The sequence below is a fragment of the Bubalus bubalis genome, chromosome 2 (assembly GCF_019923935.1).
Source record: "Bubalus bubalis isolate 160015118507 breed Murrah chromosome 2, NDDB_SH_1, whole genome shotgun sequence".
Classification (NCBI taxonomy): Eukaryota; Metazoa; Chordata; class Mammalia; order Artiodactyla; family Bovidae; genus Bubalus; species Bubalus bubalis.
Genome location: NC_059158.1, coordinates 74537901 through 74559933, shown reverse-complemented (window position 1 = coordinate 74559933; position 22033 = coordinate 74537901). Strand labels below are relative to the sequence as shown.

Genomic DNA, 22033 nt, shown 5'->3' with positions numbered 1-22033 from the left:
TAAATAGACAATAACAGGAAGGAAGGTAAATAACTTTCAAGTAAAAATTAATTTTAACATTATTTAACAGCTTTTAAAACTCAATTTTCTCTCTGAAACAAAAATCGCAATTGTGGCTTCTAGTTCAGCTTGTTCCTAAAACTCAGGAGGACGTAAACATGAGAGACAACCGTATCTTCCTTCTATTTTTAGGTTACCAACCTGATAAATGATGTTTAATATATGTTACTTTTAATATCAATTTCATAGGGCCCTTGGCTAGAAAAATTAAATCCTAATACACAGAATTTCATATTCAAAACATATAATCAGAGTTTTCTATTGACCATTTTGGGAATGTGACCTAACCCCAGAAAACAAAACCAAACCAAATCAAACCAATACCAAGAGAGACTTAAAAAAAAGTTACTTTAGCTTTGTTTGTCCTCTATATAAATTCTAAAACAAACAAATGATGACCAGTGCCTACCTGAGCCATCAGTGGGAACTGAACTTGCATTAATTCCAGAAAGACCAAACAAAGGACATTCTCGATCTGTGTTGACATGACCCCATTTGTGACATTTAATGCATCTCACATTTCGAACCTGAGAAATAGTAAACATTAATTATTTTGGTTATTAAAATACTAAGAACCTAACTACTGTTCAACTCCTTACTCCTTGTAGAGTTTAAGTGAAATTAGTCTTGTTTTTAAAAGATCTCCAAGGAAAGAGACTCCACATATATATTTGGTAAAAGTAATTCAAACACTAAAATCTTTTACTATAAATTGTGTCTAAAAGTTCAGCTGAATCCTATTTCTTTTTGAGTGTTACCGGTGGCAATAAAACAATGTAATCCAAAAAGAAATGGTAAAACACCAAAAAAGAATGATGTCCTGTCTCAATCTGGAATTCTCTAATCTAAAAAAGTTAATCTTTGAGGTTTCAATTTCCTAAACCAAGGGCTAGCAAACTTTTCCTGTAAACAGCCAGACAGTAAATATTTTAGGCTGTATGGGCCAAAGGTCTCTGTTGCAACCACTCAACTCTGCCAAGACAGCAGGAAAGCACCCACAAACAATATATAAATGAGTAAGTACGGCAGTATTCAAACAGTTTTATTTTTTGACCATGAGCTAATTCTCCAAATTCCTTGAAAACTGCAGAGACCATTTTCATTATAGCCCTCACTATAAAATTTTGACTCCTATCTTTTATCATGATTTGATATTTGGATTTGTATCTTTGCTACATTTAATGTCTTCTCTCCGAGTCCTTCTACTATCTGATACAAACAGAAACCATAGAGCTTTTCAGAAACCATAGAAACCCTTTCCAGCTTAAATACCTTTGGACAACAATATAAAGAAGTATTTATTTTGAAAAAATTATTCTTACAGAATAAATGCGTCACTTGCCTGAATACCAAAGGGCTGATCTCTGATATTCATGTCATCTTTGGCATATCTATTACGGAGAGAAAATGTACAAACAATATTAAGAACAATAATAATTAAAAATAGTTTTACAGTTCTAAGTAAATTATGAAACATACAACTTTAGTAAATAAACAGAACCATAAAATCTATTTAGTATATCCAAACACCCCTTTATTATCAAGTATCCAGTCTGATAATCTGTGATTTTAAAAAAATGACAAAAATAAAGCTAAAGACTATGATCAAGCAAATTAGCTACATAAGACAAATCATTAAAAATAACTTTTCACATTAATTGCTTTCTCTGGTGAATAAAAAGCAACATAGGATGGGATATCAGATAAAACTGGAGAAGGCCATGGCACCCCACTCCAGTACTCTTGCTTGGAAAATTCCATGGATGGAGGAGCCTGATAGGCTACAGTCTATGGGGTTGCAAAGAGTCAGACACGACTGAGCAACTTCACTTTCTTTCTTTCTATAGTTCCTTTTGGAGAAGGAAATGGCAACCCACTCCAGTGTTCTTGCCTGGAGAATAACATGGACAGAGGGGCCTAGTGGGCTGTGGTCTATGGGGTTGCAAAGAGTTGGACACGACTAAGCAACTAACACACACACACACACCAGATAAAATTAATGATACATATTTTATCTTTAAAAAAAAAAAACAGTTCTTACTTTTCTCGTGGGGCCCCTTTCTGCCATTCAAATTTGTATTCGGTCTCTCCTTCTGTTTCTTCTTTCTAAAAACATTCATTAAAGTCTTTCAGAATTTCATTAAAATTTCAATCTATTGCAAATAAATCGAAACATAGAAAACAGTACTTTACCTCTTTGTTTTCTTGATTGCATATCAAAAATATGGGAGGAAAAAAGGTAGGTCAAGTTATAAACTTCAACATGAAAGTCTGCTATTATAAACTACACTATGGTATCACGGTATTTAATTGTAACTTGTAAGAATGTATTGCTTTGACTTTTTTCTTCTTTCACAAGATAAAATTCAAATCACTGTAGGATAAAAAACGTACCGAATAAGAGGCAGTATTTTATTAATCTTAAAAGATTCATTTCTAATCTTTAAACTTCTATATTTTTCATTGACAGTGAATATTATGCCTTCTATTTACAAATATACTCAGCAAGAAGGACTAAAGACACAAATTATAAAAGAATAAATACATTTCTGGTGATGCTGAGATTTTATTTTCCTCCCTGAAGAACACATCATGAAATTATTATTACACTAGAGAATTACTGTTAGTATTTATCCTACTATATTGATTGTAGTATTTTACATTATTTTATAGAATAGTATTAATTTTAAAAGATGAAGAGCAACTTCTAAAAATATCTGTCATAACAGTTCTCAATCTTTAGTAACAAACACATCAAAGATTTAAAGGAAATGAAGCAAGTACCTTTTTTAGCCCCTGGTGGAGCCTCATACATGAAATTAAGGCCATTCTTTACACGTTCATCTCCCATGAGCAATCTAAATCAAACAAGAGATAAGTTTTCAAATTTTTTTGTAGGAGGAAAAAAACTACAGAATAACTGTCCCTCCATTTCCCTAAATTCTAAGGGAATTAGGATAAAATGTTTTTATTAGAGATAAAATTCCGAAACTACTCCTCTGACTAAATGACATCTGAAATTTATGAATGAAAATTCCAACAGTGCTGCCTCTTTAGTAACTGGTTTTAAGTTCCGAGACCTTCTCAATACTTTAAAGAACCCAGCCCTCCCAACTGAAATGAGGGGGAAATGCCATGCTTACCCTCACATGCTTTTCTTAAACTTTGAAATGTCTTGAAATGCTATATGTCAACACATATTTGGAATTAAGTTAAATAGTGCCAACATTTTTTCTTAATTGTGAGGAATCAGTTTAGAAAAATAAATCTCTCTGGATTTCTTTAGGAAGTCAAATCCAATTAAAGCTTACAGGAGTCAAACTCAATAAGAATAAACAAAATTCTTTAGCAAGGCCAATGAAGAGAGAATAGTTTAAAGAAAATCTACAAGTTATTACTATGATGGACTCACTATCTACTGCATCTTAAAAATCATTTTTTAATAATTTCTTTTTCAACACCGAATGTTCCCTGTTTGGAGAACACTGTTGTTGTGTTTAGAGAGATGTTTAGAGATATGTTCTGTTTAGAGATATGTGTTTAGAGAATGTTTTTCTGTTTAGAGATATGCTGTGCTTTTTAGAAAAATAGCTTTGTGACAAGCCAAATGAATAATCAAGTTAAACCTTTAATTCATAAGATCTATGTAAAGTACTGATTAAAGAGAAGAAACCCAAAGAGTAAACAGAATTTCCTCTTATATTCGGAAAAGGCTATCACAAAGTATAATCTGCATAATTGTAAGTCCTCTCTATTTCCACTGGAGTTTACAAATAACTGTAAGGCAGAGGGCAAAAGCACAACAGGATCTACCTCTACACCGGGATATGATGCGGCAATGAAAGGGAATGAACCAATGACACAGCTACAACATGGATGGACTTCAAAAACACTGTACTGTATGAAAGAAGCCCGTCACAAAAGGCCACATATTGTGTGATTCCATTCATATGACATTTCCAGAATAGGGAAACCTATAGAGACAAGTAAGTCAGTGGTTGCTTAGGTCTGAGAGGAGTTGGGAGTCCAGGTTGTGGGAATGGGAAGTGACCGCTATTGGGGACAAGATTTCTTCTTCAGATGGTGAAAATGTTCTGAAATGGGTTATGGTGATGGCTCCAAACTTTAAATATACTAAAAGCCAACATATACTTTAAAGATCATAAATTATATCTTATATTGACACTATTTAAAAAATTAACATGAAGCACAATATCATGCTACATGCTTTTCACAATAACATGAAAAGCTCAGTATCACTAGTTATAGGGAAATGTAAATCAAAACCATGAGATACCATGCTGCACTCATGAGAATGGTTATTAAAAAAAAAAAAAGGAAAACAACAAACGTTGGCAAGGATGTGGATAAACTGGAACCCTTATGCATTACTGGTGGGAATGTAAAATGGTGCAGGCCCTATGGAAAACAGTTTTCTGGTTCTTCAGTAGTCAAACACAGAACTCCCAGATGATCCAGCAGTTCTGCTCCTAGGTGTATACCCAAAGGAACTGAAAGTTGGGGGATGAACAGATACTGGTATGCCATTATTCAAAATAGCCAAAAGATAGAAGCAATCCAAGTGTTCATTATGGTTGAATGGGTAGACCAACTGTGGTATGTACAAACAATGGAATATTATTTAGCCATAATAAAAAATAAGCTTGATACATGCTACAGTATGGATGACTCTTGAATATGTTATACTAAGTGAAGTATGCCAGACACAAAAGGACAAATATATAATTCCACTCACATGATGTAGTTAGGAAAGACAAATTTCACAGAGGCAGAAAGAATAGTGTTTACCAGGGGCTAGAGGCAGGGGAACAGAGTTTCTACTTGGGGTAAAGAAAAAAAATTTCTGGAAACAGACAGTGATGATGGTACACAACACTATGAATATAATTAATGCCACTGAACTGCGCACATAAAACAGTAAATTTTATGCTTTATATATTCCCTTCCAAAAAAGCACTTCATTTACACTGAAACAAAAATAATACACAATCAAAACTGGAAGATCAATTCCATTTTGTGCAAAACTCAACAGGTATACAAAATAAAAGGAAAAGCCACTATATTAGTATTTATGTTTTACCTTCAAAAGAGTCGGACACGACTGAGCGACTTCACTTTCACTTCTCACTTTCATGCATGGAGAAGGAAATGGCAACCCACTCCAGTGTTCTTGCCTGGAGAATCCCAGGGAGGGGGAGCCTCATAGGCTGCCATCTATGGGGTCGCATAGAGTCGGACACGACTGAAGCGACTTAGCAGCAGCAAAAACCTATACAGGTTTTTTCTTTTTTTGCTGTTGACTCTAAGTAGAGTGAAATGTATAGATGTTCTGACATCCTTTTATTTATCCATTCAGAATAATAAATATGATTGTCATGTGGATCAATATCCACAAACACTAAGAAATATCTAGGACATTTAAAAACTTAGAAGGGAAAAAATAGAATACTAAGGAACAGAACTATTAAGGACAACATTTTTGAAGAAGGAAAAATGAAAAATGTAGCGAATCACTCCAAATACTCATAAATTTGCTTTTATATACTCGTAAATTCAAACAACCAAACCCAGAAGCAAAAAACAAACCTAGTGTCCAGACCCAGGTTTCAAAGTATGTTTCTAAAATAAAAGGAACAGGTTGATTCCAACACTGGAGCAGAGAAAAATAAAAGACAAATTTTTGATGATCTTATAGTGTCATGAAGTAGTTTTATTTATTTATTTTTTAAAAGGATGGAACATGTTAAATGGACATAGGAGTCAAGCTGATAGAGCTGGCAAAGGTCAAAACTTGAGCAAAAAAGTATATAAGTATTGAATTATAACCAATTAAGTAAATATCTGAGTTCATAATGACAGGAATAAATGATTAAATAAATAAGTGAGGGCAAGGGAAAAATCCTCTTTCCAGAGAAATTCAAATTAAAAAATGTAGAGGAATTTAGAGAAACAGAAAATCACTGATAGAAAACCACAGTAACAATTGATGCAGGCAAGAACTAGCAATGAATAATAACACTAGTGGGTGAAATTCAGGGAGAAACAAGATATTTGCATGGGTTCTTACACTCCCACCTCCACGATCTCTTTTAATTAATTATTTTAATTGGAGGCTAATTACCTTATGACGAACCTAGATAGCATATTAAAAAGTAGAGACATTACTTTGCCAACAAAGGTCTGTCTAGTCAAGACTATGGTTTTTCCAGTAGTCATGTATGGATAGGAGATTTGGACTGTGAAGAAAGCTGAGCACCAAAGAATTGATGCTTTTGAACTGTGGTGTTGGAGAAGACTCTTGAGAGTCCCTTGGACTGCAAGGAGATCCAACCAGTCCATTCTAAAGGAGATCAGTCCTGGGTGTTCTTTGGAAGGAATGATGCTAAAGCTGAAACTCCAGGACTCTGGCCACCTCATAGGAAGAGTTGACTCATTGGAAAAGACTCTGATGCTGGGAGGGATTGGGGGCAGGAGGAGAAGGGGACGACAGAGGATGAGATGGCTAGATGGCATCACAGACTCGATGGACATGAGTTTGGGTGAAGTCCAGGAGATGGTGATGGACAGGGAGGCCTGGCGTGCTGCAATTCATGGGGTCGCAAAGAGTCGGACACGACTGAGCAACTGAACTGAACTGATTGTGGTTTTTTCCATAAATTGACATTAATCAGCCACAAGTGTACATGTGTCCCCCTGTTCCGAACCCCCCTCCAACCTCCCTCCTCATCCCATCCCTCTGGGTTGTCCCAGTGCACTGGGTTTGAGTGCCCTGTTTCATGCATCCATGATCTCTTTACTGGTCTAACTCAACTATATTGCTGTTTCCTAACACACTCTCCACCTTCCCACCATGCTCATCTTTAATAAGCTTTGACTAGATGCAGATCACAGCTTTTCAACAGCGGTGCTACTGACATTTTGGACTCTGCCATTCTTTGTGTACACTGTAGGGTGTTTTGTAGCATCCCTAGAATCCACCACTAGATGTTGTTATCACCCAACCCCTGAGCTATGACAATCAAAAAAATGTGTCCAAACGTTGCCACGTATCTCCTGGGGCAATAATGGCCCTCAGTTGAGAACCATAGCTCTAAATCCTTATCTTTCCTCAGAGTTCAGCTTTGAACTATGTCAAATGTCACCTTTCTTTTTCTCCTTGCCGCTCCCTTCTCCCTCACCTCTTTCATAAAGTCTTACCTTGTTATCCCACATGGAATTATTTTTGTCTTATGCTAGCGTGCCACAGTTTTTATAACAGTGTATTTTCAATTAGTTATTATTTTCAGCCTTGAACTATATGTATGTACATATCCGTTATTATATTTTCTTGAGGCTAGACAGAAGCTATGCATCACACTTTTATATTACAGGCCACTACAATTTCATTTGCTGCCTTGCATGATGTAGGTACTCAATAAAAGTCAATCAAATTAAATAAATTAGTGAGAAAAGTACTTAATTGAATAAAATGTTTTATTTCTCTATTTTTGCTCTCAATACACTATATTTCAAAGAGAGTATTTGGTAATAGTTTAGTATTACTTTGCTTAAGATCCATGTTTTGATGAAATACAGGACTGACTGGAAGAGAAATTGTGACTTATCAAAAGCACCACTATTTGTTTGATTAACCAAAAGAGATCCTCTTCAGAGTTAGACCTGCAAATACAAACATAAAACGACAATAGCTGGGGCAGGGGTGGATACTGTACTCTACAGTAAGCCAGTGAGGAACGCTAGCTCTTATCCTGTTAAAAGAACAATGACGTGCAGGTCAGGTAGAGACACTTCACTTCTTGAAGCCATCTTGAGCATCTTTTCATTTCAGTGTATGTTCAAGAAATATCTCTGTACGAGGCCTCAGTAATTCAAGTATAGACATTTATTTTTCTTCCAAGTTTTGAGTAAGTTGGAACATCTCTATTAACTGTATATGGAGTGTATATTCACATCAATCTATATTTTATGTGAATTACGGGTAAGGTTGGAAAAAGTGCCCATCTATCAATGTAAGAGTAAAGATCACAGGGAATATAGACCTATCACTGGGGGCATTCAGTTAAAAAAAGCTACTATATGATTCAGTAAAGGATATTCTCATGCAACCGATTACTCTAAAAAAATAACAGCAGAGTGGAATTTCTTACCTATTATCATATGATTCTTGTTCTTTTAGATATTGTTGCATTAACTCTTCTTGTTTCTTCTTATCATATGATATTTTCTGTTCTGCCATCCAAACCTAAATTAGTAAAGTAAAAACTTAAATAAGTTTGTTCTCTTTTATAATAAAACATAAAATGCTATTCTATAGTTTACAACGTATCTATTTTGATCATAAAGCCACAATCACAAAATAAGAGTTGAAAATTCCAATTTATGCTTTGATGCAAGTCCTAAAATATAATCACTCAAAACAGCTAAACTTTCAGTCAAGAATGTCAAACTTGAGAACCACTCTGAGCACTCAGGGTACAACAGCTTCTTGCCCTCAGTCCCTCGGATGTTTCAGAGACAAGAACGACCATCTCTCTACATGGAATATATCTAGTCCAGAAAACACACAGGGCATATCGTTGGATGCCAGTGAGTGTTACTGATACCCCAAGAAAGGAAAAATGGAAGACAAGGAGGAGGAAAAAAGGAAAGGAGATGAAAGACAGTCGTAGAAAAAAAGGAAGGAACAAGAGAGAAAACTGGAGAAGGAAATGGCAACCCACTCCAGTATTCTTGCCTGGACAGAGGAGCCTGGCAGGCTACAGTCTATGGGGTCACAAGAGCTGGACAAGACTTAGCGACTAAACCACCAAGAGAGGAAACAGATGAAATGAGAGATGCATCTGATATCCTGCAGTTGCTCAAGGGCACCACCACCACAGGCTGAGTGCGTCCCTATGTGATATTCTCAGAATCATAAAAGTGGTGAAGATAAAAAGCCCACACAGCTTATGTAAGGATATTTAATCATGTTACCTCCAGGTTTAAAAGATATCAGTGTCTTCCCACCTTCTTTAAAGTAAAGGATAAAGTGTTTGATAATCTTAACATAAATAGCAAGGCAAAACTGTTTCTCACAACAAGCTGTTTTAAGAAGGTAAATTTAAGGGAAAATATTTAACACTTACATTGATAAACATTTAATACTTAAATTGATAAAATAATTAATAATTATAATGGGGCAGACAAGTGTGGGGAGAAGGACTGGGGACAAGACTGCCATTATTCAATTTTAGACACAAAACAGGAGTAGTTATTAGTATTTAATAGTACTCAGATAGGTAAGTTTTATGACCACAATCTGAGATGTGGACAACAAGGATTAATATGGAGATAAAAGCAAAAACAGAAATGAAAAGAGAATCCTTCAGGGAAGAACTATCCTGGAAATTTCTTTTGTATAAGTTCCTAAAATTTCTTCTACTGTCTTCATAACTAACATAACATATATGTCATAACCAATATAACATTACCAATGTAATGTTACAGAAGAAAAGTCTACACTTGGGATAGGCAGTAAAAGGCACCTTTGGAATTTTCACTATAGCTCAAACTGCAAACAGTTGAAATAGAGAAATGCAAGATGTCATTGCCTGATCAAATAATACATTAATAATAACCTCCTAATGATTAAGATACTACTTATAACAATAACTACCATTTATTTAAGGCTTTAGATTTACAAAGTTATTTTACAAGTCTCATTTGCTCAAGAGCTGAAATACATGAATATTTATGATGGATTAAAATAAAAAGTAGTGAAATATATTCTTGCCGACAAAATGCTCAGAATCTGCTAATAGAAAAACCATACTAACCTTTCTGTATATTAAGATATTTTATAATAAAAAAGATGTGAATTGTGTAAATAAACAGTAACAATGTTTGGGTCTGGGCAGCGCAGGAAGGGGGCACATCGTGATTGTGTTTTTCATAGCTTATGTTTTTATATGGTTGCATTTACGCCAATAAATCCTCATCTGGGGAAAATAGTAACAATAAAAATGGATAACAGAATACATTCAATGTAAGGAAATAGAACAAGACAGTGATTAACTCTAGGGGGCAGAGAAGAAGGCTGATATAATAGAATACTTTATAGCCAAGTTTTGGTTTTTAAAAGTTCTTTATTTTTTAAATGACATAACTATACTCACATTCTGACAAAATGTGGTCCACTGGAGAAGGGAATGGCAAATCACTTCAGCATTCTTGCCTTGAGAACCCCATGAACTATACTCACATGTAGCCAATATTATTCCTGTCTTGTATATCCTTCCAAGGATGTTCACATGGACACACACGTAATATACATACATAATATAAACAAACACATACACATGCATTTTTGGTCCCTCTTTTCATGAATGGTGAACATATACAGATGGTGATGGCAGCCATGAAATTAAAAGCCGCTTACTCCTTGGAAAGAAAGTTATCACCAACCTAGGCAGCATATTAAAAAGCAGAGACATTACTTTGTCAGCAAAGGTCCATCTAGTCAAGACTATGGTTTTTCCAGTAGTCATGTATGGATGTGAGAGTTAAGACTATAAAGAAAGCTGAGCACCAAAGAATTGATGCTTTTGAACTGTGGTGTTGGAGAAGACTCTTGAGAGTCCCTTGGACTGCAAGGAGATCCAACCAGTCCATCCTAAAGGAGATGAGTCCTGGGTGTTCATTGGAAGGACTGATTTTGAAGCTGAAAATCCAATACTTTGGCCACCTGATGCGAAAAGCTGACTCATTTGAAAAGACCCTGATGCTGGGTAAGATTGAGGGCAGGAGGAGAAGGGGACAACGGAGGATGAGACGGTTGGATGTCATCACCGACTCAAGGGACATGAGTTTGGGTAAACTCTGGGAGTTGGTGATGGACAGGGAGGCCTGGCGTGCTGTGGTTCATGGAGTCGCATAGAGTCGGACAAAGCTGAGCGACTGAACTGAACCGAACATATACAGCATGCATATATATATATGTATGCACATATAATACAGCATACATAAAGAGAAAAATGTATAAAATAAATTCTATACCATGGAGATCATTCCCAGAACAGTAAGCAAAATGCTTTATTTTCCAGGAGGGTAGGGTGCTGAAGAGTATCATTTCTTTGTGAAGCTACACCATCATTTATTTAACCAATCTCCTGCTGTACTGGTGGATATTAAGAAATTTCCAATCTTCTGTTATTACAAAGGCAGCTGCAATAAGTAACCCTGTTACACAAGTAGCTTCAATGTGTTAAACAGGATTTTGAAGCGCATTAAAATTTTGCCAAGGGAAAAATAGGGTAATATATCACTGGCAGAGGGAGCAACTCAGATAAAGATCCAAAAGTGTAGAACAGGAATTGAGTAGTTTGATTTTACTGGAGCATAAAGTCTAAGGTTGGAGACTTCCCTGCTAGGCTAGTGGTTAAGACTCTGGGTTTCCACTGCAGGGGGCATGGGTGCGATCCCTGGTCAGGGAACTAAGATCCTGCATGCTGTGGGGCCAAAATTTAAAAAATAAATAAAATTTAAAATCTAAGATGGAAGAATAGCAGTAAGGGATGATGAAGGAAAAATAAACTGGAGCCTGGTTATCTGGACTTAATTCTGGAGTATTTTAATAAGGAGCTGAAGAAATCAAATTTGTGCTTTAAAATGACTACCCTATGGAAGCAACCCAAATACTCATCAAATGATGAATGGATAAATAAAATGTGCCATATCTATACCATGGAATTATTCAGCAATAAAAAGGAATGTAATACTGATACATTATACAGTATGAACTCTGAAAACATTATGCTAACTCAAAGAAGCCAGTCACAAAAAAAACCCATATTGCATGATTCAGTTTATATGAAATGTCCAGAATAGGCCAATTCACAGAAATAGAAAGCAGATTAGTTGTTGGCTAAGGCTGGGGAAGGGGGAGGATTAAGGACAAATGGGGAGTGACTGTTAGTAGATATGGGTTTTGGGGAGAGTGATGAAAATGTTTCAGGACTGTTTTGGTGATGACAAAATTAATAAATACACTAAAAAAATACTGAATTTTACACTTTATATGAGTGTATGGTATGCGAATTATACTTTAGTAAAACTGCTAAATAAAAAAATAATTATTCTGATCCGTAGAGAATGGATTTGAGAGGGGTCAAGACTGGCAGCAGAAAAGTCAGTTAGGACATATAACAATTAAGGCAATGGCAAGCCACTCCAGTACTCTTGCCTGGAAAATCCCATGGATGGAGGAGCCTGGTGGGCTGCAGTCCATTGGGTCGCTAAGAGTTGGACACAACTGAGCGACTTCACTTTCACTTTTCACTTTCATGCATTGGAGAAGACAATGGCAACCCACTCCAGTGTTCTTGCCTGCAAAATCCCAGGGACGGAGGAGCCTGGTGGGCTGCTGTCTATGCGGTCACACAGAGTCGGACACGACTGATGTGACTTAGCAGTAGCAGCAGGTGAAAGACAATAAGGGTCTAAGCTAAGATGCAGACAGTAGTGACAAGGAGGAGAGATGGCTTCAAGAGATACTTAAGAAGTAACAGCAATAGAATTTATTAGCAGACTAGATAAAGCAGTGATGGAAAAGGATGAATCTTATTTCTGGCCTGGGTGACTGGATGAGGGTTGTGTTACTAACTGCATTTTCTACTGATATGAGAATAGGAGGTATAAATACAAGAGCAGATTTAGAATAAAAGATAAGTTTCGTTTCAAATATGTTGCGTTTGAGATGCCTGTAGGATATCAAGATGAAATTGTCTACTATATAGCTGTGTTCAGGTGCCTTCAGTTAGGGCTTAAGATCTGGCAGTGTAGAGCTGAGAGTCAGGAGTAAAAAAAGGGGTCGTTAAAACTTTGAAATTGGCTGTGACTGTTCAGGAAAGCATATAGAATAAGCAGTATGAAACTCTGGTTACCACCTGTATTTTCGGAATAGTCTAAGGATAACAGTGTGTGGGGGGGGGCCAATTAACATTTTATTGTGCACTCCCTCTATGTAGTAAGCAGAGAGCAAGGTGGTGTTTGAAAGTCTTTATCTACACCATCTTATTTAGTCCTCATAACAATTTCAAGTCATGGCAACTGATATGGATCATTCCTAATTTACAAATTAGGAGACTCAAGATGAGGGATATTAAATATTTTATGCAAGGTCTCAAGGCTAAAAGTGACTGTGCTGGAATAACAGAATATAGGTCAGGTTTCAATCCTCAGATACATCCTACTTCACTATTCTGCTTTCCACTGCTGTAATATTCAGCATACTTTTTTTGTACTGGATCTAATACACCTGTAAGTGGTTATTTAAAAAGTCACAGCTCAGAGGTCACCAGACGCTACAAGATAAGGCGGGATAAAAAGAGGAAGCAAGGTGTGACTTTCCTTTCCTTTTCAGATCTAGCTAGTCTTTTTTTGTATGGGATAGCAGAGCTCAGAAGCCGTGATCTCTGAGATTCGAATCTGCTGAGGGAAGTAACCAGTAACCCTGTCACCAATCTTCATATCTCGACTCTTTACATTCTAGCTGACAGAGCCGAAAGAGCAGACGGAGCCGCCTTCTCCCTGGCTGATGTAAAATAAACCTCGATGGCTAGCGGCGAGGGACAAGAACGCCAGGGCTTTAGGCATGGAGAAAAGGCGGCTGTCCCAGGGATCCCATACACACCACCACTCTGACCTCCAGGAGGTCCCAGGAACACAGGCGCCAAAGGCCTGCTCACCGTACTCACTTTTTTGATGTTGGACTTGGAAGCAGGATGAAAGTCCTTCTTGCACATGAAATTGGCGAAGGATTTCCCCATTTTGGAGGCTGAGCTGGGGTATGCAACCGCTAGATCTGAGAGCAACGTAAACAAACTCTGCCGCCTAACCGGAACTGCGCCTCCAGTAGCAGGGGGAACTTCCGGGGTCAAAGGGGACGACTTCCGGCAACTAGCTCCTCTGCCACCCTTTCTCACTCCTTTACCCTTTCACTTGGGTAGCTCGGAGGCCAGGTGAGGGGCTTGCAGGGAGGGAGGGGCGAACGAGCCTAGTAGTTGTAGGAAGTAGGAAGCCGGGAAAAGGGGAGCGGTCGTGGGGGCGGGGGGGGGGGTGCTGGGGGCGGGGACTGAGAGGCTTCTGGGAGGGGCGCGGGCGACAGCTGCGCAGTCCGCAGCCGTCTTGGGTGCTAAGTGTGTGCTGAGCGGCGGCCCTTTTTTTTTGCAAGAGGTTCTTGAAGTCCGAGCAGTTTATTCTATGAACGCTGTTTCGAGTTACAGAAACTTGCCTGCACCGATTTTTCTCGTCTGTAGTAATTCTTGCCCTAACTGTAGCAAGTTTGTGAGGATCAAACGATGAAAGCTCTTGGTGAACTAAAGCATGTCAACTCCACAAGAGCGAAGACTCTAGTTTGTTAGCAACTGTACGGCGCCTAGTGCAGAAAGATGTCCGTAAACATTTGTTAAATGATGACTATATTCTAGAAACCGGTTAGTAAAGCCTCTCAAAACTGCCGCTCCTAAATAGGTTAGATGTCTTCCTAATCAGGTGTTTTCTTAGCTTATTATCCTGGTTAGGTCAGATCACCTAGTGCACCTTGATGGCTCTTGAGATTCCAGGGTATTGAGGGTACGTGGCTGCTGCTGCTGTAGGTGATCCTTCAACCAATTCCTTTCCCAGGATGACGTGGCGTGGGATGTCAGGAGTAAACTTTTTGTGAGAAATGTACTCTTCTGACAAATAATAACAGAAACAGCGTTTATATAAGTGTCCGATATGTTCTATGCATTGTGCAAAACGTTTTACACATTGTCTTATTAAAATCTCATAACAACCCTTTTAGAGATTTACAGATGAGGCAGGAGGCTTAGATAGAGATTAAATAGCCTTGCCAAAGTTAGGCAGGGGTGGAACTAACTTTGGAACACACATAGAAGGCGATTTAGGACATGAAAATCACACGAAGGACTTCCCTGGTGGTCCATTGGTTAAGAATCCGCCTGCCAATGTAGGGGACACTGCTTCTGTCCCTAGTCCAGGAAGATTCCCCCATACTGCGGAGCATCTGAGCCTGCGGTGCACAACTCAAGCCCAGGATCCTAGAACCCGTGCTCTGCAAGCAAGAGTAGCCCTGGCTCCCCACAGCTAGAGAAAGCCTGCACACAGCAAGGAAGACCCAGTGTGGCCAAAAATAATAAATTTAAAAAATTTTTTTAGAGGAAGGAAAATCCCACAGAAAGGAACAGAAGCATTGGTGACCTCTTCCTGCTGCTGCTGCTGCTAAGTTGCTTCAGTCGTGTCTGACTCTGCGACCCCATAGAAGAGAAAAACCCTTAGGCATTTCAGGCTGAATTTGTTTCTTTCTTACTCGAGTCATTTTGTTTTCTTTTCAATGAAATATTGATTACATTTAAATCTGTTCGTGTGAAGCCCTTCTAAGGTTTGGGTAGTACAAGAGGAAAGAAGGAAACAAAACAATTTGCCACTCTAGAAGCAAATTTTGTTGCTGTTGATACTTAGTTGCTAGGTTTCTGCCTCTTTGCACCCCATGGACTGTAGCCCACTAGGCTACTCTGTCCCTGGGATTTCCCAGGCAAGAATACTGGAGCGGGTTGCCATTTCCTTCTCTAGGGGATCTTCCTGACCCAGGGATGGAACCATAGTCTCCTGCTCGGCAGGGATCTCCTGCTTGGCAAGTGGATTCTTTACCACTGAGCCAATAAGCTCTACTAAAATTGAGGATTTAAGATTTTCCCAAATTACAAATGAAGATATGATCTTGATATTAAATTATACAATCAGGATGTGCAAGTTGAATGTGAACATAATTCAACAATGGGAAATAACAATTTGGAATTTTATTGGCATGTTTTTGCTTTTGTCTGATTTAGTGAGTCTGTTTCAAAATTAACATGTTTTAATGAACACCACCCTTATGGCAAAAAGTGAAGAAGAACTAAAGAGCCTCTTGATGAAAGTGAAAGAGGAGAGTGAAAAAGTTGGCTTAAAGCTCAACATTCAGAAAACTAAGATTATGGCATCTGGTCCCATCACTTCATGGCAAATAGATGGAGAAACAGTGGTTGACTTTATTTTTCTGGGCTCCAAAATCACTGCAGATGGTGACTGCAGCCATGAAATTAAAAGACGCTAACTCCTTGGAAGGAAAGTTATCACCAACCTAGACAGCATATTAAAAAGCAGAGACATTACTTTGCCAACAAAGGTTCGTCTCATCAAGGCAGTGGTTCTTCCAGTAGTCATGTATGGATGTGAGAGTTGGATTATAAAGAAAGCTGAGCGCAGAAGAATTGATGTTTTTGAACCATGGTGTTGGAGAAGACTCTTAGAGAGTCCCTTGGACTGCAAGGAGATCCAACCAGTCCATCCTAAAGGAGATCAGTCCTGGGTGTTCATTCGAAGGACTGATGCTGAAGCTGAAACTCCAATACTTTGGCCACCTGATGCGAAGAACTGACTCATTGGAAAAGACCCTGATGCTGGGAAAGATTGAAGGCAAGAGGAGAAGGGGACAACAGAGGATGAGATGGTTGGATGGCATCACCAACTCAATGGAGATGAGTTTGAGTAAACTCAAACTCAAAGTTGGTGATGGACAGGGAGGCCTGGTGTGCTGTGGTCCATGGGGTTGCGAAGAGTCGGACACAACTGAGCAACTCAACTGAACTGAATGAACATCCTTCGTTAGATATGTAGACAAACATAGTCTTTATAGTATAGGTGCAGGTGTTTCCAAATATGGAAATAGTGAAAGGAGATTCAGGGAAGACTTGAGAACAGAAAGAGCTTGGAGGGTAAATCTGAGCTATAGACTAGAAGAAGGTACTTATTATTCCTGTTTTCTTACTTATTCTTGTAGTACTAGAGTCATGCCCGTTATTTTCTTACTGATTTCTGTAGTACAGTATATGAAATTTAAAACTTTAGTGAACATCCTTTGTTAGATATGACAGTAATATCCCCTAGTCATCAAGTAAACTCTGTTTTGTATGTACTAAATAAAAATATTTTTCTCTTTTTATTTGCAAACTTCCATATGATTTTTAGTTAAAAAAAAAATGGAACCTTGTTCCTGTGACACTTTCGTGGCATTACCTCCAGCAACAATTGATAACAGGATTATTTTTGGGAAAAATTCAGATAGACCCTGTGATGAAGTACAAGAAGTCGTTTATTTTCCTGCTGCAGTTCATGACAACCTGAAGGAACATCTTAAGGTAGGTGAAATGCATATTTTGTTAACAATATTTTTCTTTAAAAATGTCAAAAACAGTGTTTAAAAATCACTAGTTAGCTATCTGGCAGAGGCTATAGAAGTTAAAAAATTAAAGAATTTAAATTTCATAAATAATTTGAATCAGAACTAGAATTCTGGTCTTTTAGCAATTTGTAGAAAGCTGAAATAATTATTATTAGTTCTTTGAGCAAAAATTTGAATGCTTACTATATGCAAGCATGTTGAATAGGAGAAAGAGAGTTAAAGCTTGCTGTCAAGACTGGTTCTGTCTTGCTTTTAACAGTTCCCTACCTTAACAACAGGTTTCCCACGTGGCTGGGTGGCAAAGAATCCGCCTGCCAAATAGGAAACCGGGGCTGAGTTTCCTGGGTCGGGAAGATCCCCTGGAGAGGGAAATGGTAACCCACTCTAGTATCTTGCCTGGAAAATCCCATGGACAGAGGAGACTGGTGGGCTATAGTCTATGGGGTCGCAAAAGAGTCAGACAGGACTTAGGAACTAAACAACAGTCACTCTTAACAAGAGGTGTGAGATCTCATATTAAGATGTGCGACTGCGGACTTCCTTGGTGGTCCAGTTACTAAGAATCCGCCTGCCAATGCAGGGAACATGGATTCAATCCCTGGGCCCAGGAAGATTCCACCTGCTGCGGGTCAGCTGCACCCTTGTGCCACAACTATTAAACACCACAGCAAGAGAGGCTACCTCAATGAGAAGCCTGCACACCACAGCTCGAGTAGCTCCTGCTGGCCGCAACTCGAGAAAGCGTGGGTCCATCAACAAAGACCCGGCTCAGCCAAAAATAATAATAATAAAATATCTGAAAGCTTCAAGAATGCTGTGGTTAACACCATTTCAGAGCTCATGGAATTAAGATCCTTGGAGTGGCTATGGAGGAAGATCCTAAATTGCAAAGATTTGTTGTTGCCAGCTTTCAACTTAAGTCAATTAGTTATTAATGTCAACCTGTCATAAAAATGCCAGCATGTTGCATCTGGCTAAATGAGGGGAGAAAAGATTTTATTTGCCTTGTTTACCCACCCTGCCCTGTAATGCCTATAATCATGAAGATGGAATAAATTGTAACATTTAGTTTCTATCATTAAAAAAAAAAAAAAGACTAGTTTTGTCTTTCAGGATCTTAGAGTCTAGTAGAGGAATAGGATGTGTATGTAACTAGCCACCTTGTAAAGAAGGATGAAGTTTCAACACCAAATTTAAGAGCAGCAAATTGCGACAGCAGTGGGGAAGAAGCAATTAATTCAGACTAGGAATCAAAGAAGGCTTCACCGGAAGTTGGGGTTTCAGCTGGAATTTGATGGGCAAAAAGGATTCTGATTGGTGTAGAATAGGAACAGTCATTCGAGGCTCTGGAAATGGCAGTTTTATCATCAGAAGAGGTTTTTTGATCCAGTGATAACTGTCAATACTATGCACTAGTCATTTGATAGTATACACATCAATTAAAGGATACTTAAAAAATTTTTTATTTAAAAAATCCATTTAGCATGGAATTTAAAGGGAAAATTTCACACTGTGCTTTTATTGCTAAATTGTTTATTTTTACATTCCATTTTTACTGATATTCTAGTACCAAGATATATTAAATATTAGATGTTTTATGTATCAGTTGTTCCTCCACATCCTTGGGGGATTGGTTCCAGGACCCCCTAGGATATCAAAATCATCTGATGCTCAAGTCCCTTATTATAAAATGACATATACATGCATATAACCTATGTACATCCTCTCATAAACTTTAAATTATTTCTAGGTGGTACAATATGTATGGCATGTAAATAGTTGTAAATACAATATAAATGCTATGTAAATAGTTTCCAGCAAGTGGCAAATTTATTTTGCTTTTTGGAACTTTTTGGAATTTTTTTTTGCTGAATATTTTTGATGAGTGTTTAGTTGACTGTGTGGATGTGAAACCTGTGGATATGGAGGGCTAATTGTACTAGGCCAGTGTTTTGTTTTGATGAGACTATTTACTCATCGTGGATCCATTTCTGTTTTATCTCTTCATATTTGTCTCACCTATCCTGTAAGCCAGTAGTTCTTGTTCTTTTCACGGTTGTGGATGTACCTGATGGGCGAATCCCACATGTGACATGGGCTTCTATGGCAATCACTTGTATTTAAGGGCTGCCATATGGAATGTGTATCATTAATCCACATACATCTTCCTTTACAATATGTTTCAAGATTTCACAACTAGAAACTCTCTTTCTCCTGAGCTTCTATTAGCACCCCATCTTCACTTTTCTTCATAGTCCTTATACTTTGCATTTCTTGTGTCTTAGTAATGTACAGGTCTTAGTTTCTTGAAAGCAAGATCTGTATCTGATTCATCGTTATAACTAATATATCTCTTAGCAGACAGGAGATTCCTAGCACATCAGATCAGATCAGATCAGTCGCTCAGTTGTGTCCGACTCTTTGCGACCCCATGAATCGCAGCACGCCAGGCCTCCCTGTCCATCACCAACTCCTGGAGTTCACTGAGACTCACGTCCATCGAGTCAGCGATGCCATCCAGCCATCTCATCCTCTGTCGTCCCCTTCTCCTCCTGCCCCCAATCCCTCCCAGCATCAGAGTCTTTTCCAATGAGTCAACTCTTCGCATGAGGTGGCCAAAGTACTGGAGTTTCAGCTTTAGCATCATTCCTTCCAAAGAACACCCAGGGCTGATCTCCTTCAGAATGGACTGGTTGGATCTCCTTGCAGTCCAAGGGACTCTCAAGAGTCTTCTCCAACACCACAGTTCAAAAGCATCAATTCTTCGGCGCTCAGCCTTCTTCACAGTCCAACTCTCACATCCATACATGACCACAGGAAAAACCATAGTCTTGACTAGACGAACCTTTGTTGGCAAAGTAATGTCTCCGCTTTTGAATATGCTATCTAGGTTGGTCATAACTTTCCTTCCAAGGAGTAAGCGTCTTTTAATTTCATGGCTGCACATACCTGAATGAATAAATGCTCTTAGGGACAATTCTGAATATTTTTTAAGGGTAATGCCTTATAATTGAAATTTTCAATTTAGTTATAATCTATTTCATAATAGTCAGGTCTTTGATTGATTTTAAGATTCTAGACTTTGATAACTTTTCTTTTTCAGTTTTATTGTTGTTGCTATGACTTTCTTTACAGTGTACTTACATAGAAATTGATCAAGTTCCTGAAACATATGCTGTTGTCCTTAGTCGCCCAGCTTGGTTATGGGGAGCAGAAATGGGAGCCAATGAGCATGGAGTTTGCATTGGGAATGAAGCTGTATGGGGAAGAGAAAAAGTTTGTGATGAAGAGGCACTACTGGGCATGGACCTTGTCAGGTTATTTTTTTGTTACATTTTTGCACTATAGAACTTGTCTAAGTTTAAAATTTTGGTATAACTTTTAACATGTTTTATCTTCCTTTTTTTTTTTTCATTGTTTGGACTTTGGTACTTTATAGTTTGTGTTAAAAATGCTTTAGAATCAGTTCAAATGTCATTAATTAGGAGAAGGGAGGGAGGGAGTGAGTGAGTGAAGTCGCTCAGTCGTGTCTGACTCTTTGCGACCTCATGGACACCAGGCTCGTCCGTCCATGGGATTTTCTAGGCAAGAGTACTGGAGTGGGTTGCTATTTCCTTCTCCAGGGAATTTCCCGACCCAGGGATCGAACCCAGGTCTCCCACATTGTAGACAGACGCTTTACTGTCTGAGCCACCAAGGAAGTCAGGAGAATTGAAAATTATGACTCGTTGGAAGCACTTAACATACTTTATTAGACCATAACTAATTCTCACAGTTACCTTATGGGGTATTATTATTATCCTGATTTTACAGATGAGAAATCTGGAGGTTTAGAGATAAATCAACTTGCAAATAAATTACCAAGTTGGAATTTGAACACTGATCTTTGTTTTCATCATCCCAAACTAACTTCAGAAGGAATAGGTTAGAAGTTGGATTTCACTGTATCTATTAACTTGAAGAGGTTTTTCTTTGAACATAAACACAAAATCTCATGTGCATGAAATTATTTAAGAAAAATAATGGAAATTTCTTTTAATCTGAGAGCTTTAATATTTTTATTTTAGACTTGGCCTTGAAAGAGGTGATACAGCTGAAAAAGCCCTCAATGTCATTGTTGATTTATTAGAAAAATATGGCCAGGGTGGAAATTGTTCAGAGGGCAGGATGGTATTTAGCTATCACAACAGTTTCCTGATAGCAGATAGAAATGAAGCCTGGATTCTGGAGACTGCAGGAAAGTACTGGGCAGCAGAAAAAGTAGAAGGTATGGACAGCTTTTCATGATTTAATTTGTTTTACAGTTAATAAAATACCTCCTAATTGCAGACATTTCATTTAGTTGTTTTTCAAGATTTATACTCCAGTGCAATGAAGGGGAAAACTGCAGGGGAAATGAAAAAATGTGAAAGAACATACAGTGAAAGAACTCTATAAAGAGCTTTCTTGAAAAAGAGGAAAAGGTGCTATCATCTCTTTTTCATAAATATGATATTAATTTCATATAACCTGTGTACATTTTCTGTGAAGTAACTCTTGTATGCTTTATAGTAGTTTTTTACCTTTTAATGAGATAAAACCATTACTTTATTATTTTTTCATCTTTTAAACTTTGGACTGAACTCCAAAATTTCATCATGTGTGGATATGGAGGTGAGGACTATAGGGAGTGTTACTGGGGATTGGTGA

The 22033-nt window shown here is 38.0% G+C and overlaps 2 protein-coding genes across 3 annotated transcripts in view; one reads left to right on the top strand and one right to left on the bottom strand.

Annotated features, from left to right (window-relative positions):
* The window catches only part of CIR1 (corepressor interacting with RBPJ, CIR1), a 41432-nt gene extending 27422 nt beyond the window's left edge, over positions 1-14010 (bottom strand). The window contains exons 1-7 of the mRNA XM_025274664.3: positions 13815-14010; positions 8229-8323; positions 2845-2918; positions 2254-2264; positions 2102-2166; positions 1403-1451; positions 470-587 (exon numbers count right to left, since the gene is read on the bottom strand). Of these exons, the coding sequence (XP_025130449.1) occupies positions 470-587; positions 1403-1451; positions 2102-2166; positions 2254-2264; positions 2845-2918; positions 8229-8323; positions 13815-13886 (484 nt within the window). The 5' untranslated portion in view covers positions 13887-14010. The remainder of the gene's footprint in view (positions 1-469; positions 588-1402; positions 1452-2101; positions 2167-2253; positions 2265-2844; positions 2919-8228; positions 8324-13814) is intronic.
* The window catches only part of SCRN3 (secernin 3), a 34609-nt gene continuing 26526 nt past the window's right edge, over positions 13951-22033 (top strand). For both annotated transcript variants that reach the window (XM_025274679.3, XM_025274672.3), the window contains exons 1-4: positions 13951-14078; positions 17131-17300; positions 20480-20661; positions 21412-21611. In XM_025274679.3, coding sequence (XP_025130464.3) covers positions 17142-17300; positions 20480-20661; positions 21412-21611 — 541 coding nt within the window. In that variant the 5' untranslated portion in view covers positions 13951-14078; positions 17131-17141. The remainder of the gene's footprint in view (positions 14079-17130; positions 17301-20479; positions 20662-21411; positions 21612-22033) is intronic.